At 35.3% G+C, this 26,064-nt stretch overlaps 2 protein-coding genes across 5 annotated transcripts in view; both read left to right on the forward strand.

The window, feature by feature from the left end:
* Positions 1-30: 30 nt before the first annotated feature.
* LOC306857409 (putative pleckstrin homology domain-containing family M member 1P) lies at positions 31-19,346 on the forward strand. 2 transcript variants are annotated; one of them, XM_079397342.1, is made up of 13 exons: positions 31-211; positions 3,267-3,362; positions 4,156-4,244; positions 5,359-5,606; positions 8,094-8,729; positions 10,026-10,305; positions 11,138-11,288; positions 13,285-14,196; positions 15,360-15,505; positions 16,281-16,474; positions 16,549-16,612; positions 17,758-17,915; positions 18,098-19,346. In XM_079397342.1, the coding sequence occupies exons 3-13, from the start codon at positions 4,191-4,193 to the stop codon at positions 18,204-18,206; spliced, it is 2,952 nt and encodes a 983-aa protein (XP_079253468.1). In that variant the 5' UTR covers positions 31-211; positions 3,267-3,362; positions 4,156-4,190; the 3' UTR covers positions 18,207-19,346. The 2 variants fall into 2 exon arrangements, with proteins under 2 accessions (XP_079253468.1, XP_079253467.1); XM_079397341.1 differs by lacking the exon at positions 31-211 and having other exon boundaries at positions 3,137-3,362.
* A 1,681-nt stretch (positions 19,347-21,027) lies between these two features.
* Positions 21,028-26,064, forward strand: part of LOC306858089 (rho GTPase-activating protein 27-like) — a 36,449-nt gene continuing 31,412 nt past the window's right edge. For 2 of the 3 annotated variants that reach the window (XM_079398486.1, XM_079398487.1), the window contains exons 1-2: positions 21,279-21,444; positions 24,388-25,276. In XM_079398486.1, the coding sequence (XP_079254612.1) occupies positions 24,479-25,276 (798 nt within the window). In that variant the 5' untranslated portion in view covers positions 21,279-21,444; positions 24,388-24,478. Of the gene's footprint in view, positions 21,445-24,387; positions 25,277-26,064 lie in introns of all 3 variants that reach the window. The other variant, XM_079398485.1, reaches the window with a different exon arrangement.

The following is a 26,064-nucleotide window of genomic DNA, read 5'->3' on the forward strand; positions in this document are numbered from 1 at the left end:
GTCCAGAGCTGAAGCAGCACGCGGACAGAAGAAGACAGAGCTGCACCAAACGAAGGTCCATAGTGTCGTGTTTCTCCAGAAGATGATGCCACAGGTTGATGCACTGATGATCTCGTCTCTCCTCCATTCTCTCCGCTGGTTATATGCGCGCGTTTCGGGAGTTGCGCCCAGCATTTCACTTTCCAGATGCAAACGGCGCACCTGAGATCAGGTATGGGTAAGCCACAGTGACGCAACAGCTTTTGAGTCAGTGTGGGAATGCGGAGGATGCTTATACAGTGATCTAGACCCATATGTGTAAAAATAATAAACACAAATGCATTAGGCTATTATAGCCTACTAGAATAAACACAGATAGTAAAAATAGTCAAATAAAGAGAGCGTGGACCGACAAGATTCAAGATTTTATTTGATAGATTTTATAGAGTTGCATTAGCTAACGAAACATATAGGCCTATGCAAATAATTAATTAATTAATAATTATTATTTTTTTCCATTGTAATCTTGCAATTCAAATGTTTGCATTATAAATATGTATTTTGTTTAGTCGTTTCGTTTATTTGTTTCGTTTGTTTATTCGTTTTAATGGTTTGAAGAAGAAGAAAGGGCAGGTTTCGTGGGAGTGTGAACTTTATGGGAAAGAAATTCCGCGGCGAATAACTGAGAAAGTGAAATCGAAAGCGCGTGACGTCACATTTCACGTATTCGCTCAATTATCATTAAGCATTATACAGATTGATCGCGTTAATATATGCTAGAAGATTAAAATCAAATTATTAATGAATCTCAAACAGGCTTTGTGAAAAATAGACATATTAGGAACAATATTCGTCTTATTTTTGGCCTTTTAGACTATTCTGACCAGATAGAGTCAGGGACTCTTATTTTATTTAAACAATCAAAGTATTTTGGGATTAAAAATATTTGATAGAGAAGTCAAAATTTCGCAATTGGCACTGCTTTATTTTTGAAAGATAAAAATTTCTTATATTTGTTGTTATATGCATGTGTCAATTTTATTTAATTTCTTTATTTTCTTAAATATGTGGGTATATAGTATTTATAGAGTTGTAACTTTTAGTTTTAGTTACTTTTTCTTATTTGTAAGTCGCTTTGGACAAAAGCGTCTGCTAAATGACAAAAGTAAGTAAGTAAGTAAAGTAAAAGTCAAGTGAATACAGCCCTGGATTGTATTTGCAAATTTACTAAATCTTCATAAATGTGAAATTTTATTCATACATGATTCTGTTAGACTTATCTATTGAAAATATACCAGTAAAAGACTCTGGGAATCTATATTTCTAAAAAATTAAATGACCTGTGAACAATTCAATTTACACAAAACTAAACACATCTTGAATAATTGGTTACAAATGGATCGTACCATTTCTGGGAGAGTGATGCTGTTCAAAGCAGAAGGCCTTTCTAGATTTGTTTACCCTGCTCTTTCCATGTATGTTAATGATGACATTTCCAAGGATATCAATAAATCCTTCTTAGACTTTATATGGAAAAATAAACCTTATACCAGTTAAAAAAGGACATTATATCAGGCAAAAGAGTAGAAGGTGGTTTAGAGATGATAGCCTTTTTTGACATTAATAATACTTTTAAACTTACATGGTTAAGAAATTGTCTAAAAAATGATAATTCTATGTGGTTCTTTATTCCACAATGTATCTTTCAAAAACTTGGAGGGTTATCTTTTCTTCTGAAATCTAATTTTCTTCTTCAATTATCCAAATTTCACCAGCAAGCATTATTGGCTTGGAAAATTAGTTTCCATCACAACTTTTCTCGCATAAAATGCTTTTATGGAACAATTGTCTCATTACTTAAATTTTTGCACAGGTGGTTTGAAAGGAATATATATTTTGTTATAGATATGTTCTATGAGAGTGGAAACATTCTGTCTTATGAAGACTTTATGAATGTTTACAATTTTCCCATCCCATTTAAAGAATTTCAACAAGTGGTTAAAGTGGGTTGATACAACTAATAAATAATCACCTCTCTTTTGGAAGCAATGAAAGGATATGAAATATTTTCTTCGTCTTGTAATAATAAACATATTAGACAAATTTTGCAATCAAAACCCTAGAGGGAAATTCTTTTGGAATGCAAAAATCTCTGATATTAATTGGAAAACGACCTGGTCAATTCCTTACAAATGTTGTATTTTGAATAAAGTTAAAGAGGTGCATTTCAAAATACTTCACAAAATGTATGTATAGTAGCTCTGTCTAAATTCATGGACATTGACAACACTTGCAGTTTCTGTAACACGCATGAGGAAGCGTGTTCCGGCGTTTATTTCTAAAAATATTTTTTATATTGATAAATATATCATCACATATACATATATGTATATATCCCAATTGCTCAAAAAAAAAAAACTGTCGGTTTATATGTATATGTTAATTTAATTAATTTATTTTTTTTGAGCAACTGAGATGGTGCCCTACGCAAACTCCGACTATATTGAAATCTCATCTGCTTAAATTATAAATAAGTGAGTGAGAAATAAGTAAGTAAATAAAATCCTGGTTCTGATTCTGAAGTAAATAAATAAATAAATTCTGACACTAAATAAATAAAGACAGGCCTATTAAAATACATGCAGCCTCTATTGTCATGCTTCAGTCAGTAGGCTACATATGTTGCAATATTATATATTATTAGTTATTTTAATTTATGTCGCTGTTTTGAAGCAGACTGCTTTTTGGGATGCTGTGTGAAATATCCTAAACATCACAAAGTTAAAAAAATATATATTATTATTATTTAGCCACTTTCATGCTTATATGTATTTCAATTTGATTTTTTTATTTTATTCAACTATGCAGTTTATTTGTTGTAACAGTGTGGAGTTTTATTGATTTCAATCAGACATAAAAACCAATAATGGACTTTGTGTTGTGTTCTTGTATTATTGATTGGCCAGAAGAGGCACTATGGGTTACCTATAAAAGGTGTAACCATGTGGCATGCTGGCTGTGTTTGCTGTTGACCGCTGATGCCAGTAAAACTGTGAATTATAACATCTGGAGTCTGACTCTTCATGCTTACTTGACTTTAAATACTAGTTTGTTTCAGTCCCCAGTCTCTCTCTCTGGAGTCCTCAACACACTCAATGCTGCGCAAGAGTTGCGCAATAGCACTGGTCGTCAACAGGAACACAGCAAACTTTGCGATCATTTCCCATGCTGCCTTTCGCGCCAGCTGATCTAATCAAGTCTATATCGCTTCTGTTTTCCTGTATCAGTGACAGATATCGCACGACCTGTGCTCATGTTGAGTCGGTGAGAGGGAAAGAGACGCATCAGCCGCCGCGGCGACAGATAAACGCAGAACAGACATGGTGAGTGCTCGGATTATATGAGCAATAATAATGAAAAGCCTGCCGTTTTATGATCATTTTAACCGGATTCATGAGCAATAAGAAAGTTTGCATGTGTTCGTGTCTCATTTACGGGTGTTTGGATGTTTCTCAACTCATGACTGCCTTTATGAAAATGAACCATGGTTTTACTGTAGTAAAAGTGTACTTACCATGTTTGTTTGTAGCATATTGAGTTTGTATAAGCACGGTTTTACTGCAAATACCATGGTTAAATTATAGCATTGTGGTTACTATGGTTTAACTATAGGTTTTATTTGTTATGAAATGCTTAATTTTCTTAAGGTTGTGCAGGAGATGGAGTAAAATCCATTTTAGACCACATGCTTTGGGAGGGATTATCCTGATATTATGTTTTATTTCACTGGATGTTATGAATTTTGTGCTACTTTGTGTCTACTTCAATTTAAGGAAGTTTTTTTTTTATGCTAAAGATGCCTGTGTTTTTGAAAAGTACACTTTAGCATGTATTTAATATAGGCTGCTTTAAGAGTTCACTTAAGTGCAAAATAAATGTAAATTCTTGTTGTTTGCAATTAAAATATAGGTTATGTATATTAAATGCAATTAGTTGATCTAAGTACAACTTTTATTTTATTTAAGTTTAGATTATACAGTCTGCTAAATGACTAAATAAATAAACATATAATGGGAATATTCTAAAGTTTGAGATGTGAGTTACAAACACTAAACAGTTACTGTTATGGATGTGTTACAATCTTACCCTATAGTTGTGTGTCTGTGTGTTTTGCAGCGTGTAAAGAGAGAGTAACTGAAGCTAGAAGAGCCATGTTGGCCACACAAACACCTGAGAGCGGCCCAGAAACAAGAGATGTTAAACAGGTTTGTAACTTCATCTTTTTGAAGATTATTTGGATTGTGAACACTATTGTCAATGATAGGAAAGCTTTCACATCTGTTGAAGCCCGTTGAGCAGGTTCTTGGTAGAGCTTGTGTTATTTGTGGGAACCTGGATTTGTTTTTGGAAACCAGCGTTAAATCAATAATGATGCCTGTTATTTGACGAATGTTAAAATACTTCTATCACCGCTTATATGCACCGATAAAGTATTTGCATGTAAGCACCATTTTTGTCTATTCTAAGTGTAATAATCTTATACAGTTTATTAAAACCAGTTTATAAGAAGCCACAGTTTGCTGCTTGTCTTGTAGAAGTCAGATGGAAACCAGACACGTAATGCCTTCATGTGAGAAGTCTCCGCTCAAGAGATGAGATTTTCTTCCTGGCAATTTCCTCTTTATTTGCTTGACTTTTGCTGTTAGCTGCAGTTCAGTAGTGCTTTATATTCAGTTCATTTACAGAAATGGATAACGAAAGCAAGACGAGGGATTTGAACAAAACTGTTTAATCTGTTTAAATTCAATAGCTAGATTTTCCCTGCAAGGCTTAATAGACGGATTCATTATTTTGACCGGTTAGATGTTTATTTTTAACATGTTCATTTATTTTTCTTGATTTTGTTAACACGATAAGCATGATGTGTATGTATATATGTATATGTGTGTACATGTAGATATAGAAATCTACATATACGTACACACTTTATCTTCCAAAATGAATCAAATAAATTTTACTAAAAAGCATTTAGGACATTTTTAGCATTTTTGCCCTCTTGTCTGAGATCCTCAAGAGGCTGCGCAATGCTTACTCCACATCTTGTGAAGTCGTTTTGTTCTAGAAGTGCTTTTCTTGATTTGATCTGCTGGCTTAGATGTCACAATGCTTCCAGTGATCTGATCTCACAGCAACAATGCAAATCAATACAAAATACAGACCCTTAAACTTTACTATTGATTTTGACTGGGCTGTATGATTAAATCACTAGCTATTGATTTCATGCGTTTCCTGGTATTTCCCTCCATGGATATTTTGTTTTGACATCTGATCCAAGAAAATAACAGATGAGAGCAATATTAACCCTTCTGTTCTCCTCAGTGGATCAAGGATAAGATCGCACGAACGCTAAAAGTCCTGCAGAAGAGTTACGTCACCACAGACACGGCGGTCACCAGCGAGGACCTGGAGGCTAACCTGCTGTGTTGTGCTTTGGAGGCGGTCTTCATCCATGGAATCAAGCGCAAGTTCATCCGTTTTGATGGAAGTCGCGTACGCAAAGGAGGGTCACGACGAGGAGCATTTCCTCAGCCTGTCTTCTGGAGCCTGTTGAAGACCGTCACCCACAGGTGGGTCAGAGAATATTTTATTTAACGTCAATAAAATTCACATGCATTTAGAAAATAAATAAGGTGGATTTGTTTTGGATCTGTGGATATGTCATAATTTGATCTTCTAGTGAAAACGGACTTCTCTCTGGTGACACATGCAGGATTATCCCCTCTTTTAGTCATCTTAAACTCCGCCCCTACAAACTCATGCCTCTACTTTAGTGCCACGCCCACATCTCAGCATCCAATCAACAACCGATGCATAAAACCTCCAATTTACGTTTTTTTATAATTCTGATAATCCATTATACTCCGATTTAGGTCACAATACGGAAGAAAATAACTTCTGTTTAATTGTGATTTTAAGGGGTTAAACACTTAAACACAAATGATTAAATATACATCACCAAAAAAAAGTAACCAGCCATGCAAAATTACTTATTAAAATGTTAATCTCTATATTTGAAAGATTATGTAAAGATAATATAAAGAGTGTTGGGAAGGTTACTATGGAATTGTTATAGATTACAAGTTAGCCTATTTCAATCACGTTTTTAAAGGATATGATTACTTTTCTAAATTTCTAACATGTTTTCAACTGCTAATCATTTTCAAATATTTAAAGTTTAATCTTACAGTAGTGCTCAACACTGACTACTCCCATCTAAATCATTCATCACTTGAATTAAGATTATAATAATTTAATTAAAACACCGCTACCACAAAATCAGACTTTAGTACCTCTTTTTATTTTGAGGTTAAATACAGATTTAAAATCATAAGAAATAGTAAATATTAATACAAGAACTGTAATTTAATTGCACATTATTTTCCTCAGGAACTGTAACAGATGTTACATTTATTATTTTGTAATAAAATTACGTAATGCTGTTACATGTAACTAGTTACTTCCCAACACTACATATAAGTATACACTGCTATTCAACATTTTGAGGTCAGTAAGTAGTTTTTTTCCGTAAAGTAAATACTGTTCTTTTCGACTTTCTATTCCACAAAGAGTCCTGAAAAATAAGTGCATCACAGTTTTTACAAACATACGAAGCAGCACAACTGTTTTGAACACTGATGATAATAATAATAAATATTAGAATGATTTCTGGAGGATCATGTGACACTTAAAACTGGAGTAATGATGCTGAAAATTCAGCTTTGATCAAAGGAATAAATTGCATTTTTCAATTACAATAGAAACTGTTCTTTTAAATTGTAATATTTTACAATATTACTATTTAATTTGATGAAATAAATGCAGCCTTGGTGATCCTACTGACCCCACACCTTAAACAGTATTGCAGTCCCACTGGCATCCAACAACTAACTTCCACATTTCAGCAAATCATGTCGCGTAATGTTACAGTTCTCCTGAATATTGGATGCATAGAATACCAGAAGGAACCGAGTGTCATTCACAAGCCTTAAGGAATTATAATATATCCCCACTCCTTCCGAAATCATTCCTAGCCTTTGGTTTGGTTACTTACTGAGTCGACGGGTGTTGAATTATGCTTTAAATTAATTTTTACCTCAAAAGTATTTCCAAGTGAGCAACCTGTCACCCATTTGGAAACAGAAAGAGACCTGTCAGGGAGACTCGGTGAGGATTGTGACAAGTCTGTAGGATTAGATGAATCATGTGGTTTAGTAATAGGCTCCCAAGTCTTTGGGCAGTAGTCAAGTGACACTCACTCGGCTCTTTAAGGCCTCTTGACTCAACAGGACAGTTTTAGGCTTTGTTTTGAGTGTGGAGTGAAGGAGGAGGAAGTCAGGTCATAAAGACATGGTGTCATTTATTATTACAAAATGTCTAGTATGGAATTTACAGTGTCGTATCACAATACATCATTTTACATACAGTACATGATGTAAAAAATTTTTAATTCAAAAAAGTGGATGTGACCTCCTTCACTAAACTGTAAACAGTTATGTAAAGGCCCACATAAAGAAGTAAATAAAATAATGATAGTATTATTGAGACAAAGTGAGGGGAAAAAAGAATTGTGAATGTATCAATATTTGAGCAAAACCTTAAAAGGTTAGTTCACACGCACATTTTATCAATTGCTCTTCATCATGTCACTCTAAACCCATAAATCTTTTGTTCATCTTTGAAACAAAGAAGTTAATTGTAATGAAACCTGAGAGATTTCTGTCCATCCACTGAAAGTCCATGCAATCAAACCTTTTTGAGTACGCCAGTACTTTATCCATAATACTGGAGTGGTTTAATCCAAAAAGGCACAACCACTTTAGTGTATATAATGAACAGATTTAATATAAACTTTAATTCACATATGAACATTGAGTAATGCACATTAAATATGGTAAATGGAGGATGCATGCTTGAAGGACGAGAACAAACATCATTGGTTCATAAGCATCAAACAAGCACATTTTTAACTTATTTGATATATGAGTGCATGAATATGTAATATGTGAAACCATGACATTTTATTTTTAAGTGAACTAACCTTTTTGACACTATAGGGATGTAGTTCGAGAACTGGAACGTCTAAGTTTCATAAAATCAGACATCGGCCGCTGCAGAGCATGGGTTCGCCTGGCGCTAAATGACGGGCTTCTGGAGTGTTACCTAACCTCGCTGCTTCGCGAAGGCTCCAAACTGGGCTTCTACTACCATCCCAGGGCTCTTTTGCTGGACCTGGAGAACCGAGAGGTTCTCCTCACCCTCCTGCAGGGTTTGTCCTCGATGACCTTCCAGCTCTCCTATAAATCAGCTGTGCTGAATGAGTGGACCAACACACCCCTGGTCCTTGCGGGTCTGTGTCCCCCAACGCCTGGCGACGAGCACCTTGTAGGCCCCAAGCGCAAGGAGTCTTGGGATACGGTCTCCCAGTCATCCGGAGGCTCTGGAAGCTCAGATTGGGTTCAGGAGGTGCTCCAGAGGGAGCCGAGGAGAGGGAAGAACGAGGGCTATGAGACGAACACTCTGCTGACCACGTCAAACCTGAGTCTGGACACGTCTGGATCGTCGCAGCTGTCCTCCAGCCTGAGCTCAGATAGTCTGCTGCAGGGTCAGGTGCTCAGGAGTCCAGAGAAGGAGCACTGGAGTTGTGACATGGAGATCAGCCAAAACGCACAACTGAAGATCACCGCTACAGAGTGAGTAGAAGTCTCTTCTGTTAAAGTTTTACGACTCTTGTGACTCTATGCAATGCATCAAGGGAGAAATCATTTTGTTGTAATTAGGTTTGTCCAGAGCTATGAATTTTCAATATAGATTAGTTGGCGAGTCAAAAAAAAGTCTCAAATAAAAAAAAAGTCCTGTATAATGACCCTGATTCAAGTTGACATCCAAATGGGGGGGGGGGGGGGGGGGGGGCAGAAATATTTTAAATTCAAACAATAATAAATAATTTACACATTTACCAAATTTGACATTATTGCTGGGTTTTTTTTTCTGTTTACAAATCTTAATGTTAATTATTATGCACAGTTATTTTATTGTGTTTGTAGCAGTACTCTACTGGTGGGTAAAAATATGTACTTAATAGGAAGTAAATATTTGAGTAAATATTATAGTAGCTTTATTTTCCACAATCTAAATGGCATTTATACATAAAAATATAATTGTAATATATTTTAAAGTGCAATTATAGACTCGATACTCCATACTCCAGTCTTCAGTGTCACATGATCCTTCAGAAATCATTCTGATGTGCTGATATTCTGATCAAGAAATATTTCTGATTATCAATATTGAAAACAGTTGTGCTTTTTATTTTCTATTTTATTTTTGTAAACGTTCTTTTTTTTTTTTTAAGATTCTTTGAATAGAAAGTTAAGAATAACAGCATTTATTTGAAAATAGAAATCTTTAGCAACCTTTAGCAAGTGTATATATTCCAAGTAAATAAAGTTACTGAATTATCCTGAATCCTCATATCTGGGGCTCTGTGGCAACAAACAGTTTGAAACCCCCTGTATCAGATGGCGACCTAATGTTCCAGCATGCTGATTTTCAAAGCAATGCTGTTAATATGCCAAAACCTGTTAGCGACTCTAAATTAATTACTTTTAAAGCATCCTGATTAAAAAATACTCATGTCAAGCTCTATAGTCAATGTGTCTAATTGACTGGTTAAGTTCTAGACCAACTGACCCAGTTTTTGAGCAAACCACCAACAGCTTCATGCAATAAAACAGTGTCAGTTTCTTGTTTTTGTATTTTCTTTACCATCCAAAATCCTTTTATTCAGCTGAATCTTAAATATCAAGTATGTACTTGGCCGTGGTTTTGCTGCTTCTGTTACTGAGCCCAGAATGCTCCATGCTTGAAAGCTTGTTGGGACGATTCTAGTTAGGACAAAGTTTTCTAAAGTAAATGTGAAAAATTATTTGAATTCATTTTTGAGAGTAGAAATTTTGTAAACCGCAGTCGTGCCTGTTTGTTTTCAGAGACAACAGTTCCTCTAAACAGGACTTGAAGGAAGACTTTGTGTTCATACCAGCTTCAGACTCTGCAACACAAGCTGTTAATGACAAGCCTGACGCATCTCCAGCAGCTGTCCTGGACACACGTCAATCAGATGCACACATCTCAGAGGAATCTGAAGCATGCTCAGAAAACTTACAGGAGACGCAAGAAGGAACAACGGAAGAATCCAAGACTCTAGTTAAAACCACCGCAAGTATCGTCATCAGGAAAACCTCCTCAGACTCTCTGTATTCCTCCTGCGTGAGTGTTTTCAGGGATTCATATTCATATTCTTTTTGTTAATTTTCCTCTGCAAATGTAGTACAGTAAACCCAAAATATAGCACAGTAAAGGTTATCGTGAGATTCAAAGCACAAGTGACCCAATCATTTCTTCCTCTAGTTACAGCACAAAATAAACATGAATGAATGAGAATGTGTTGGAAAGATTTAGCGAAATGTATCATTTCTCATGCAACAGTGTTTCAACCGCAAAAATACATCAATAAAACAGCATGTAAACAATGTCACGTAACGTCCAAATATTTGCTATAAAAAATAACTCTAGAGAGGAACGTTTTGCTAAATATATGCACTATATTACATATTCTTTATATTTTAACTAGTGCTGTCAAACGATTAATCGCGTCCAAAATAAGTTTTTTTTAACCTAGTATGTGTGTGTACTGTGTATATTCATTATGTAAATATAAATACACACACATACAGTATACATTTAGAAAATATTTACATGCATATTTATACTCCTATAAAATTATATATATAAACATTTAATATATAAACAGCATTTTTATTAAATATACACATGCATGTATTATGTAAACATAACTTTTATTTTAGATGCGATCAATTGCTTGACGGCACTAATTTTAACTTAAATGAGAAATCACTAACTGGTTATGTTTAAATAAATCAGAATCATGACAACAACAGTAGAAACACAATTATATCATTAAGAAATGTATATAAAACTGCTTTGAAAATGTTTTGTATATCAAGTTTTTATTTATGTTGTTAACCTGACGTTGTTTCTGTCTCTAGCCACTTAAAATCTGCACCTTTTTGTGTCTCAGAAATCCACATCTTGGATATCAGAGGAGGATTTCCACACACCAGAAAAGATTGACAGTTCTGAAGCGTATGCGATCATTGACATCGCACAGATGAACTTTGAATCAGACAGCATCCAGTCAACACCTAGTGTAGTGCACCGGAGACACAACGGTAAGGAGGACACGAGATGGGAATTTCCTAAGACTTTTTACTTTCCTAGCCCTAAGCTGCAAAGTGGTGGGAAAATTAGTGGTCTGTCTGTTTTTATTAGCTGAAATGTGTTAACTGTGCATCAAATTTTTAAACTTCCTTCTCGCAGAACGTTGACCTTAAAAAAAAAAACTAGCACTCATGCTTATACTTCCCTTTGCTTGGTTTCGCATACAGTTATTAAGTGTTAGATTTAATCTTCATAGCTATAAAAAGGCCTTCAGTGGTTGTTCCATGCACTGAACTTTGAGGTTTGACCCCAAGTATGATCGGGATTTAAACCAGAGAGTTGCATCTGAAAATGAAGAAGGTCTCAGGTGCTTTCATAAGGTTGCTTAGAATGAAAGTCATCTGCTAAATTGCAAGTCTGACAACTGCAGACAGCACATGTTTATAAGATGATAAATTTACCATCTTGGTCGCCCTCAGTTTCTTTACTGTTTTCACTGCTTTCTCACTTATTACCAGAATGTTCCGGGTTCAGTGCAGCCTAAGCTCTATCAACAGCATCTGTGGCACTTGATGGTGGTTACCACAGAAGAACAAGTTCATCTACATAGAACATTAACAAGCAATTTGGACAGCTTTACAGTTCAAATAACAAACGTATGCTTAAAATATGATTTTCAAATTTCTGCTTTTAAACCTTGTTTACTTTCTTCAGGGATGGTTCAGCAAAAAATTATAATTCTTTATTTTCTCACTTATTATATTCTGTATGACTTTCTGAGGAACATGAAAAGATATTATGAAAATTGTTTATTTTTGTATCATTGATATACTATTGTAGTTTTTGTTAATATTTAGAATTAATTATATTTTGTTTTCATTTTAGAAAATAGCTGAATTAAATTAAACTGAATGTAATTTTTATTGATTTTAGTTTAGTTTAAAGTTAGTCTTTAGATTTGTATTCTTGAAGTATGCCTATAGTATTTATTCATTTGTATTTATTGGTTTTAGTTTGTATTATTTTTTTGTACTTCAGATTAAACTAAGAAATAGAAGACATTGGTTAAACAGGATTATTGCCTGTAAATAAAATACAATAAAAAAAAAAATATGAAAAATGTGTAAAAAGAATGAGATCTACTCTCTCTCTCTCTCTCTCTCTCTCTCTCTCTCTCTCACACACACACACACACTTTCGTTAATGTGCATTTCATTTTAAGTAACAGTTTTATTTTATTTTTTATTGTTTTATTTACTGACCATAATCCTGGTAGAATGAAATGCGCACAGGTTTTGAACATAATTATCAGTTTTATTTTGTCAGTTAAATTTTTTTCACCAAAAATACAATTGTAATGTTTTGTAAAGGTAATATAATGTATGTGTAATTGTGTGTATGTATATGTGTGTGTATATGTATGTATGTATGTGTGTGTATATATGTATGTATGTATGTATGTGTATATATACACACATATATACACACACACATATACACCCATACATGTGTATATATACGTATATATATTAGTCAACATTTGAAGTGTAAAAAAGTTAATCAAAGTTGTCCTAAGAAGATTTCATGACAACTTTGAAAGGTTTTGATTGACTTCACAATTTTCAAAAATCAAGTTTTTTCATTGTGCATTCCAATTAATCAATCAAACTGCAGCTGGGTTATTTTGATTAGGTTAAAAATGAAAAAAAAAAAAAAAATACAGCTAACTTACACAATAAAAACATAACATAAAAAATATGATTTTTGAAAATGTACAAAAACGGAGTTATCTTTTTGCAAAAACTCTTCATGTATATATGAAGAATCTTGTGTATGTATAATGGATTTCAAACTTTTCAATATGACATTAGGATACGCTCAACCTTGTGTTTACAAAATGTCAATTTGGAAAAAAAAAAAAAAGACAAGAAATGGTGGATGTGTATAAAGTGGACTCACACTCTCTCTCTCTCTCTCTCTCCCTCTCTCTCTCTCGCTCTATGTCAGGTGTTCCTGACCCGTTCAGGGGTCTGCTGAAGCTGGGTCAGCTTGAGCGGCGCAACGCGGTGGGCATGTGGTGGGATTATTACTGCGAGCTCTCTCCGATTGAGCTGCGGCTTTACATCAACGCAGAGGAGCGCATCTGCTACAAAAACCTGTCCCTGCTGCGCTGTGAAGACGTCCACATGTCCTCCAGTACCAAAGGCCGATTCCGGCTCTCCTTCCCGGGCAATAGAATCTACCTGCGTGCACCGTCTCGTGGAGAGGCAGAGGACTGGGTGGATAGCATCATGGAGGCCATCAGCCAACTGCGGCCCATGATGATGGACGAACCGTGGGAGGTGCTCCACACATCCCACGACCAGGACGTCCCCTCACCAACACCCTTAAGCCCAGAGCACACAATCTCAGAGCTTCCAGATACTCCACATTTAGATTGGACCCGTCATAAGGACCCAGAACCAGATGCCATAATGGAAGCGGTGGTCTATCAGAACTTGGAAGAGAAGGGTTGGTGTTCTGTTTTACTTTCTCTCTCCCTGGAGGCCCTCAGAGGGTACCGGGTCCAAAGGGACTCCAAGACGCCCTTGTTCTCACACCCCATTGGGAGCATCAGGGATGTGGTTCCTGATGTCTCTCTAGGAAGTCCAGCGTTTTTTAAGGTTCTGACTGCGCGGGACACTCTGACGCTGCGGGCGGAGAGCGATGAGGAAGCGCGAGGATGGAGGAGTCTGATCAGAGGAGCGCTCGACTCGTATCTGGAGACGGAGGATGATGGAGCGGTTCAGGGCGTCTCAGCAGTGGCCAGTGTCCACAAGCTGGTCCAACACAGACTGAAGGGAGATGGGGTGCTGCTGTCTCACCTGTCTACTGTCCCGAATGAGAGAGGACTAGATGCGCAAAACTACATATGTGCAGGTATGAGAGGCTGGCAGGACTTTTTTTTTTTTTTTGTATAGATCTTTGTTATTTTGAATTATAATTAAATGCAAATCATACAGACAGTAACTTTTAATAAGCTATTGTTTTCAATATCTGATTTCATTAATTTTAATTAAGCAGTAGATATATTTTTGGTTAAGTGTTAAAGTGGTGTAACTGTTCAGCGTTATTTATATTTATTAATCATTTAATCTATATTTATTAAAATGATTAATTATATAATATTTATGTTTTATATATATATATATATATATATATATATATATATATATATATATATATATATAATTATAATATTTAATTATTATAATACTATTATTATTATTTATTAAAATCAATGAAGCAGCTGTATTTATATCGGTGTTAGTCATTTAAATGTATGCCCCTACAGAAATAATTTTAATATGCTGATGTAGTGCTCAAGAAAAATTTCTTATCAGTATTCAAAACACTTTTGAAAAATGTGCTTAATATTTTTGTGGATATGTGATTTTGTTTTTTGTTTTTTTTTAAAATAGAAAGTTCAAAGGAAGATCATTTATTTGATATATAAATCCTTGGTAACATCATAAATGTCTTTTACTTTTTTATAAATTGTATACATATTTCTGAATAAAAGCATTCATTTCTTTAAAAAAAACTAAACAAAAAAAAACTTTTAAACAGAAACATGTTAAAGATACTTCAATATTGAATGAAATTGCAAAGCTACTTCAGGTTTTTAAATGTCAATAATTAATTAATAATAATAATAGTATAATAAAAATCGAGGTATTTAAACATTTCTTGAAATCATTGCTTAAGAAATGGAAAACATCAAGTTAAAATGTATGGAAAAATATTTGTTCTTGATGTTCACACCACTACTAGCATTCTTGAATCATTAGTTTTTGACACACTATAAATATTTGAGAGGAATCTGTGAAACCAGCAATGCAAATATTACATTACAACTATGTATTTGCACTGGATTTGTCTTATCTTCACTTTTCATCGAGGCATTCGCCACATGTTTATTTCCTTTGCATGCTTGCATTTGAGAGCTTGAGGAAGTGCTGTGTTCTTGTGTCTATATGTAAGTGTTTTTCTCTGTACCTGTGCTCTCTGGCTCTCAAAAGCTGCTGTGAATGTGTACGCAGGTTGCCCTCGTCAGATCGGTATGTCTCTGGGGAGAGCCAGACTCTGTGAGTTCTCGGGTCAGTACTACTGTGAGAGCTGCCATCAGGGAGACACAACCATCATCCCCTCCCGCATGCTGCACAACTGGGACCTAACAGCACATGAGGTGAGCACTTATGACGATTTATTTTTATTTTATTTATGGACTAAAATTAACATAAGTGGGATTCACTTTCCGTTTACTTAATTTAATGATGTAAAATACATTGTCATAATTTTATAGATATTAAGTAAACGCATACATAATATTTTAAAAGCTTTTTTTCTAAAGAGTAGGCCTGTCATTTGGTAACATTCATTACGTGAAATGCTGATTTATTTATTAATGTATCATCTTAATTCGGATGGTTAATAAGATACTGAATATTAATACAATTTAGATTTTTCTAAATACTGATACACTAACATTGAGAAGTTTGAGGTCACTAAGATTAAATGTTTTTTTTTTAAAGAAATTCACTTTTATTCAGCAAGGTGCATTAAAAAGTAAGGTGTAATTTTTTTTTATAACATTATAAATGTCTCATTAAATGCTGCTCAACTGGAAAAATATCAGTTTCCACAAAAGCAGCACAACTGTTTTCAACATTGATAATAATAAATGTTTCTTGAGCAGTAAATCATATTAGTATGATTTCTAAAGATCACGTGACACTGGAGTAATGATGCTGAAAATTCAGCTTTGAGCACAGAAATAAATTACTTTTTAAAATATATTCAAACAGAAGAGTTCTCTTAAATTATAAAATACATTCCATAATATTGCTGTTTATACTTTTCATCAAATTAATGCAAAATCTTAGCAATCCCAAATTTCTGAATTGGTTGTATGTGTATTGGTTGTTTGTCATTCAGCTGTGTGTGTATGTCTGTATGTTCAGGTCTCAAAACAAGCTTTTAAGCTGCTGACTCAAATTGACCACGAGCCGCTCCTGCACCTTGACGTTTTGAATCCTGACCTGATTGGTCACACTGACATCATGGAGAAAGTGCGGAGCCTGAGACAAAGGCTTCGTTTTCTTGGAGACTACATCCTAAACTGCCGCAGCGGCATCAGCAAACACATCCAGCACAGGTGTGTGTGTATCCTTAGATGCAAGTCTTTAACAGATGATTGCAACCGATAAGTAATCTGTATTTTATTTCCAGACTTCAGCAGCGGACATACTTGCTGGATAACTGTGATCTATACAGTGTCTTGGACTTGCAGCAGGTATTTCTTGTTGTTTATCATTTGAACTAGGGGTGTGCGATACATGTCATCTACAAATATATCGTAATTTTTATTTTAACAATGGACGAGCTGAGATCCAGCATATTACCAAACAAAACGCACTACTCTTTTAGCATACAATTCATTTTTGGAAAATACGCTTTGAAAAAAAACGTGGCTATAGTTAAGAAAAATCACATGATTTGGTGTTATATGAGCATGATTGAGAATCTCATTCAGACATTTTGAGTTACATTTTAGACAGTTATCAATATTTTTGTTTGTCAATGAAAATTTCCAAATGAAACCGCCTTGCATCTCTGAGCAAGTAACACAGTGCTTCATTACTGAATGAATCTGCATTTTAAACGATTCGGCTAAATAAATGATTCAATGACCAAATTAATCAGCCATTTGAATGAATCACTCAACTCATTAGGACAGTGATTTGGCGCCACCTGGTGGTTTTAGTTATATATTTTAGGACAGATTTACTATCGATTTGCACCAGCGCTAACTAGGGCTGAGCGATTAATTGCATTTGCGATAACATCATGTTGGCACGCTATGTTGCAAAATCCGCAGTTTGCGGCCTTGCAGAATTTACGCGCTACATGTAAATTATATCCTTTGTTGTATTTTCCTGTCAAAATAACGGAGTTCCTTTTGGAATTCTTCAGCTTTTAAGAACTGCCGGGTTTTCCGGTAGTGGGCGGGACTAATGCGCAATCTCATTGGCTGGCGCTTACCTATTATCCTTCCGTGTTTTGATTTCAGCCAATGAGGTCGAGCGAACGCAGACAACCTGATTAATATTCATGAACCCAGCAGCTCAATCCTTAGTGCGTTTTATATTGTTCTTAGTAGTAGTAGAATTCGTAGTAGTTTTATTATTTGTAGTCCCCCCCCCTTTTTTTTTAATAGAGACACTAAATAACAAACAATATCTTAAGCACCAGACAACATCTTAAGTTCAGTCAACATGACAAATATGCATTCATACATGGTTATTATAATTACTGAAGTTCTATCATTTAATGCTAAATTATCATAATATCATAATGTTTGACTGACTGATTCTAAGTGAGATTTAAAAGTGCTATTAAGTGATCAGACTTGATAATTTTTATTTCTTTTGCACACAGATAGCAGACGAGCACTACGAATCTTACCTGAAGTCTCTGATTCAGTTTGGGTCCAAGCACGTGCACAGCTGTGACCTTTGCACCCAAAGGGGCTTCATATGTCAGATCTGCAACGCTGACAACATCATCTTCCCTTTCCAGTTCGACAGCACCACCAGGTACTGTCGTGTAACACACGTTACACATCAGATCTAAAACCCCACACATCCCCTTTCACTCTAGACCACTGCTGTGCTGGCACTCTTTTCTAGCAGAGTCATGTGATTCAGTCACATGCAGCACAAAAGTGGGAGAAATATCATGAGGATGACGGTGTGACTCTGTGTTTTCTGTCTCTCAGGTGTGACGTCTGCAAAACGGTGTTTCATTCCTCCTGCAAGGCCAAGTGTCCGGTCTGTCCACGCTGTGTTCGTATACAAAAGTATATGGAGAGGGATTTGGAGGACTGATCTAGCTATTAGTTAGAAACCGGTCATTCTTCAAGCTCAAAATCCAGGGTTCGTGCTATAAACTGGAAGCGTTTGATCAGTTTTTCACACTAAGCGTTTTATTTAACTCTCGGCCTTAAGTGCATTTATTTACACATTCATCTGTACATATTGACTCATATCAGCACTCTCATGTATGTTCTTTCACGAAGTGTCAATAATGCCAAACCAACACTTTTCTGCAATGATGGGAGAACTGTTATTAAAGCTATGATTTTTGCTTTTCAACTTTATGGAAGCACAATTGACAGTTAATCGGGCTTCACATGTAATTCTGCATGTTTGTGTTCAGAATCAGAAGTCTTCGTTAGTTCCCCTGTGAAGTCGTTATTGATTGTCAAGCCAAGAAAATCTTTATTTATGAACTGTAAGGTACTTGAATGCCAAGGATCTTATAACTCTTGTTTTTATAGAATTTTTTACATCACAATGTCACATGCCAAGTTTTATATGAAGCATTACAAGTTTACAAAGCATTAATAAGCATATTGTTGTATATGCAGGTATTGTACGCAAGAGGATGGTTAATGGAATTATGAAATGTACACAACACTTACAACCTCCTTCAACAGGTCGTTTTTGTATGATGCTGTGCCTTTATTTTCAAGTTTGAGTGTAGCATTTATCACTAAAATGGGATGTGCCAAAAATGTAACTATTATAAGCCAATGTGAATGCCACAAAATCAGTTTTGAAATCTAATTGTTGAAATTCATCTCTGTGAATGATAAAAGGATAAAGTCTCTTTTATATGCATATTAGTTTCCTGGTTTAATGAATGCATTTGAAAGTTGACTGCTGCTTCATTAGCAATTGTTTTATATTGGAAACTGAAAGTTTTTTTTTTTTTTAACAATGCTGTTTTTCCTGATATATCACCTGTTGAGGGAAATTCCCAGATGCCTATTTGTCTTATGTTTTGCCACTAGAGGAGGCTAAAGTCTTAACATGAATTGACAGGAGGATCTCTTTTGACAGTCATGAGTACTGAAGCTTTGCTCTGGTCTATAAGCAAAAGTGATTCACATTCCTAATATTTTATCTTTTTAACTTCTTTTGTTTTAATGTTATTATTAAAACCTCTTTGGAGTAAATGCCTCAATATTTGTGCTTAATAGTCGTTCACCACCAGATGCTTTTACCCAAAGCATCGATAAAAGCAACAATATTTACAGTGCACACAGCACCACTTGGATATGTGTGTTCTCTGATCTTATACTAAAATGTTTGTGCCAGTGGAACTTAAAACAAACAGCGTTTCCTAGAATCACAGAGCAGCTATAGAGGTTGCATATTTTTGCCGTTAACTTGTCATTTTCCTCAAACCACATCGCAGTGTGTTTGTCTCTGACTGGTTCTTCCTGTTTTCTTGCCTCCTGGCACACTCTTTCTGTTTGTTTCCGCCCCTTTCCTGTATGTACCAAACAAAGTCCTTTCTATCTAAAAATATGGAGTGTGAGCAGGTCCGACTCTTTAAATTAGTGCAGCAATCAATCAGCGTAACAACTGAACAGTGGGTCGGCGTTTGAAATATTTTTGACTTTTTGCGAGACATGACAGGCAAGACGTGTTTGTTTGTTTTTTTCATGCACTGCTTAATTTTGATTCCATAACATCATCTTTCAGAGTAGTGGAAAAAAATACAAATCCTAAATGCACATTTAAGTTTTTATTTTATTGCTTTTTGTCTATTTGGACCTTTTAGATTTTATTTACAATATAGGCAGTTTTAAAGGCACTTTTCACAAATTAGACTCTGAATTAGTCAGAAATCTATGGAAGTTTGTTTCTGCCATGGAATTAAAAAAAACAATTGCAACTTTGTGTCTCCCAATTCTGAAGAAAATTCTGAGAAAAAAGTCAGAATTACAAGATAGTTTATATCAAAGAAACAGTTTATATCTCACATTTCTTACTTTTTCTCAGAATTCGGTTTGCATCTTGCAACTGTTTTTCTTGTTTCCGCAACAGAATTTTCAAAAATGAAAAAGGTAACTTTTAAAAAAGAAAACCAATTCAGAATTCTGACTTTTCTCAGAATTTTGAGTTTATCTTCCTTTTTTTAATGTCAGAAAATAAACGTAATTGCAACTTTTTTCTCACAGTTCTACGAATCCCCCCCCCCACACACACACACACACAATTGCATGAAGCAATTTACCTGTTGTTGTTTTTGTTTGTTTATTTTATGCAATGGCAAAAACATTATTTTATAGAAATCTCCATAGCGCTTACTAAAACCAAACTTTCCAGTTTTATTCCTATCCATATTCTGAAAGGTTTTTTTTTTTTTTTTTTACAGGGGTGTTTGTTCATATATAATTCACCTGATTTATGACACTTTATTTGATTTTTTTTTCCTGGCTGTTAACAGTATTTTCTGATTTGTTGGAGTGAAAAAAAAGCCAAAATTCCCTCTGTGAAAACCTTTAAATGAAACAGAAATTTTCAACCAGACTTTATCCAATGTTCTAACAATACCTATTAGTCTAGTTTCTAAGTTTTTCTCAATGATAACCTATTCTACCTCAACCCCACCCCATACCTCAAAACCGTGCAGTATTCAAAAGAGAGCATGTTATTTCCTGTTGACCTGGACCACGTTATCAGCGCAGCGCAGCACAGAGAGACTGAAGGAAAACCATGGGCACCAACACCCATGTCTGAAGTCTGCGAGCTCCAAATATGACTGGAAACATGAGTCATAAAGCTGAAACAGTCTTGAATGAAACACGCGAAGACCAGCCCTTCACTTCATGCTCACGCCTCTGTCAGTGTTGCCATGTCAATGATTAAAAACACTGCAGCGCTGACAAGTTCTCACCGTTTCTCTTTTTTATTTTCTGCTTCCTCATTTCTCAGTTTTTCCAGCTTTGGACAATTGTTCCTTCGCTTGGTGACTGACTGTAAATACAATGATGGTTTAATATGCAGCTTTATTGTAAATGTTGTATGATGTTTGTATAGGCTCTCACACCCCTCCTGCTCACTTCCACTCAGCTGCGCTCAAACCCGTCGAGCAACACAAATCTGGGCGCATTTTTTCCTCCCACCGACACAACAGCACTACAGATCTGAAGTATGGGGCTGAGACGTCCTGGATTAAACCAGAAACAGAGAGACATGATCGATTCTTACTAAAGTTCATTATCTCCAGAGGTCAAGAGGAGTCGTCCCGGGATTATTGTATTCTCTAATGGTAAATATTGATATCTCATCTCATTGTGTTATATCTCTGCGCTTACAATCTGTAGGCTACTATAGGTTTGTTATATTGTTGTATAAACACTCTTAAAAATAAAGGTGCTTCATAGAAAAATCTTTTTTGGTTTCCATAAAGAACCTTTAACATCTGAAGAACCTTTGTGGTGAAAGAAAGAGATGGCTCTTTAAAGAACCCTTGACTGAATGATGAAAAATGGTTCATACAATTTTGAAGTAGAAAGACTTGAAATAGTATTTTCTTGCTAAACGTATAAAATAATCATGCTTTATTTACAACTGTTATTTAAAAAACATAGCAATGTAGATGTGTGTATATAGATATGTGTGTGAGTGTGTGTGTATATATACACACACATTATTTATTTATTTACATTATATATTATATTGCGAGATATATCTAGGTTTTTATATAATCGTTCAATCATCTGAACACACTGTTCCAGATCCAAACCAGTTGCTGGATGCAACAAGGACTCCTGAATGTTATCAAGAGTGGTTTGGACACATTTATCTTGACATTAGAGGCGTTAACAGTTAATTCCATGAAGGCACAGCAGATGATGACTGTACTTAAAACACATGTTCACTCATGTCTTTGCCAGCAGTTACTGGTGTGGCAGTTCTGATTAATTAATCAGTCATCACAGAAACATCCAGTGATCTGTTTAACACATTATGTAGTTATATTGCAACAACCTCAGTGAAACCGAGATTGCAGTTTGCACATAGCATGGTGTGTTTTCCTGTTTTACGAGCTGATGTTTCCCCTATTTTGGTGTCTCTTCTGTGTAGGTTTGGGGTTAGTGCAGCGTTCCTCTGCAAAATACACTCACTTCCTGTAGCCAGTGTTGTGCATCTGTCACTCTATATTTACATGCTTTTAGCATATCTGATTCCACACGTTAAACAACTCTGAAAACTACTTTGAAAGCTATTTCTTTAGCTTCCAAATCATAATTTTAAGTAATATACTAATTTATAGTACAACACAGTGTAGTTTTTCTTTTGCACTGTGCTACAAGTCACAAACAAAATTGAAATACCTCCCTTGAAGGCAATATCTTTAAAAAGAAGAGGATAGATAGATAGATAGATAGATAGATAGATAGATAGATAGATAGATAGATAGATAGATAGATAGATAGATAGATAGATAGATAGATAGATAGATAGATAGATAGATAGATAGATAGATAGATAGATAGATAGACAGACAGATACATAGATAGACAGACAGACAGACAGATAGATAGATAGATAGATAGATAGATAGATAGATAGATAGATAGATAGATAGATAGATAGATAGATAGATAGATAGATAGATAGATAGATAGATAGATAGATAGAAAGACAGACAGATAGACAGACAGACAGACAGACAGATATACAGATACATAGATAGACAGACAGACAGATAGATAGATAGATAGATAGATAGATAGATAGACAGACAGACAGACAGACAGACAGATACATAGATAGATAGACAGACAGACAGACAGACAGACAGACAGACAGACAGACAGACAGACAGATAGATAGATAGATAGATAGATAGACAGACAGACAGACAGACAGACAGACAGACAGACAGACAGACAGACAGATAGATAGATAGATAGATAGATAGATAGATAGACAGACAGACAGATATACAGATACATAGATAGACAGACAGACAGACAGATAGATAGATAGATAGATAGATAGATAGATAGATAGACAGACAGACAGACAGACAGACAGACAGACAGACAGACAGACAGACAGACAGACAGACAGACAGACAGACAGACAGATAGATAGATAGATAGACAGACAGACAGACAGACAGATACACACACACACACACACACACACGTGTGTGTGTGTGTGTGTATGCGTGTAAATGTACTGTTATCATTGCAATAAAAACAATTACCTAGGCTAGTACTTCTCTTCTATATTTTCTATATTATATATATTTTCATCAATTTGTCTCTGCTTTCTGGTTTCATTAAAGTAATAAATGTATTGAACTAAATCTTCACTGAAAATATTCAGTTTTGAGGCCGTCTGCTCTTACAAAACTTGACCGGTTTCTCTCATCTCTCTCTCCGACACACCTGTGGTTCCCCTGGTTTGTCTGCATTCCTCTGTTTCACAAATATTTTGTGAATATGATAGTCCCACCCCTTAAAAAAAGTCATATTTGTAAGCTAATAAACAGTATATTTTATTATATACCTCTTATGCGAATATAAATGAGTAGATTTCACGGTAAATACTGGAAGGGCCCTTATCTTCATGCCTTTTTATTCTCAATGTGCACTACCTATAAATGACACACTGACTGTAAATATTCTATTTGACTACTAATCATCTGAAATTATTATTTCACATTTTCTTGTGAGGATATGATGTGCGGATGTCATGGGTGGTTGCTAGGGTGTTCTGTGTGGTTGCTAGGTAGTTAAAATATCACCCTGAGTCTTTTTAATATTCTTGCCCTTACGAAGTCTGCAGGTTTAGTTTTGTTCTCTCTTTTGAGTTTTTGGCTTTGCTCTGTGTTTTGTTTTATTTTTATTTTATATTCTGGTAAGTCTGTTCATAAAGTTTTGCTTTGTGTTTTGATTGTGTGTGTATTTTAATTATTTTATATTATTGTCACAAGTAAGTCTTTATGCATAGTTTTGCTTTGTGTTTTTGATTTTTTTTGTTTGTTTTGTTTTGTTTTGTAGTGTTTTGTTTCATTGTATTGATTGTTTCTGAATTTTTATGTTCATTTTTGTTTTGTATTTTGTTATTTAATACTTTTTTTCTAGTAAGTCTGTTCTTGTTTTGTTTTTTGTTTTTTATTTTGTGTTTTTGTTTTGTCTAAACTTCAGATGTATTTCATACAAATAACCTATTGTTTTTTCTCCTTTATCTTCAGATCTCATGATGACTGTATACAGACCCTGATTTCCTGTTTGCACTGAACACCAGCCACATAACAGGTTTGGGATTAACAAAAGTGGGCCACTATGTCACTTTCACAGCAGGTTCTGGTGAATTATGAATACAGATACACTGCTCGAGATGGCAGAGAGGTGTCCATCAAACCCAACGAGCACTACATCCTAGTAGCCAAGACCAATGAAACCTGGTGGCACGTTCGGAGGGATGGGACCGACAAGCCTTTTTTCATCCCAGCAACCTATGTGACCGAACTCCCACCTGAGACCAACCAAACTCCACTGAACCCTCCGGAAGAGTTTAGTGGAAGTGAATACCTCAAGTCCACCTCAGAGACAGCTCTTGATAGTCTTCCCACCATCATTGAGCCCCCTGAGGTCACACTCCGAGTCCCTGCCTCTATAAAACAAGACACGGAGAAGGATGGCCATAGAATATCAACATATATTATTCCAAAGGAATTCTTTGAACTTAAAGGTTTGGATCCAGATCCCATAAAGATTGAAGCAGAGACCGGTCATGTGCCTGAACTCCAGATCTCTGACACCATTAAAGACAAGCCTTCCATCCCTGCTTCTCCAACTAATGGGGAAGCACCACCCTCTATCATACTGCCACCTCTCCATATAGTTGACACACCTCAATCCCCTAAAATGGAGATAAAATCAACCGTAAATGCAACAGAAGGTCCTCGGGTGGACTCGAAGGCCCTGGATCAAGATGTTCAGATGCTCAATAGAGCTGGTTGGGATGATGTCTTGAAACCCATGAATAAAGACGAGAGTTTGGATACAGTGAGAGAACCAGAATCCTCAAAAGCTGAAGATAATATGACTGTAAAGCCCGTCACACCAGATAAGAGTATGGTAAGTAATGTTTCATGTGCAAAGTGAAGTGAAACAGCAGTTTCTGATTATGTAGCAAAAAAAATATTTATACTATTCTATCCTCCAAACATTTTTGCAGTGACAGTCAGCAGTGTTCTCTCTTGACAATCGATGAAGCCTTAGATGCAGCCTATTAATTCATTCAGTGATTTTCAGTGAAGATATGCTCTTAACGATTTAGCTGCTTTTCTTGACCACACAGAGGCACTGTCTGCAAAATAACAGTCGAGCCCACAAAAACAAAACCATGGGGAAGTGGCGTCCTCTGAGGTGTCCAAAATAAGAAAGAAAAATGTGTCCCTAAAAGTTGGTGTAGAAATACATGTATTACATCAACATTTGATTGATGGTTTATTGACTTATTGATTTAAAATGTTAAAAAATATATATTTTTTAATTAAAATTGTTGTTTTTTGTTGTAGGCCTACTATACATGTCAGGACAGGGACATCTTACCCCATATATCTAATTTGAATCAATTTGAATCATTTTAATTCACAAATCTAAAAATATTATGTATCCACAAATGCCCCATTAGCAATCAGACACAACAACATTTGATATTCAACGTAACACATGAATGTTATATAGGCTATTTTCAGTATTTTTCAAACAGGAGGGGTCATTTTACCCCATCCCAGCAAACAAAAATATAATATAAGAATGTAGAAAATTAGATCAGGGGCCAGTTGCATAAACATAGTGTTTAAAACTAGTCTGACCAATAGCAGTTAGCCATGTGGCAATCAGTCTTATATTTTCTAGGC

The sequence above is a fragment of the Barbus barbus genome (assembly GCF_936440315.1).
Source record: "Barbus barbus genome assembly, chromosome: 38".
NCBI classification, from domain to species: Eukaryota; Metazoa; Chordata; class Actinopteri; order Cypriniformes; family Cyprinidae; genus Barbus; species Barbus barbus.

Coding starts and splice junctions, on each gene's coding strand:
- LOC306857409 (XM_079397342.1), top strand. CDS start 4,191: ATGTTGGCCACACAAACACCTGAGAGCGGCCCAGAAACAAGAGATGTT. Junction 16,475..16,548: donor AGCAAACACATCCAGCACAG/GTGTGTGTGTAT, acceptor TTTTATTTCCAG/ACTTCAGCAGCGGACATACT. Junction 17,916..18,097: donor CAGTTCGACAGCACCACCAG/GTACTGTCGTGT, acceptor TCTGTCTCTCAG/GTGTGACGTCTGCAAAACGG.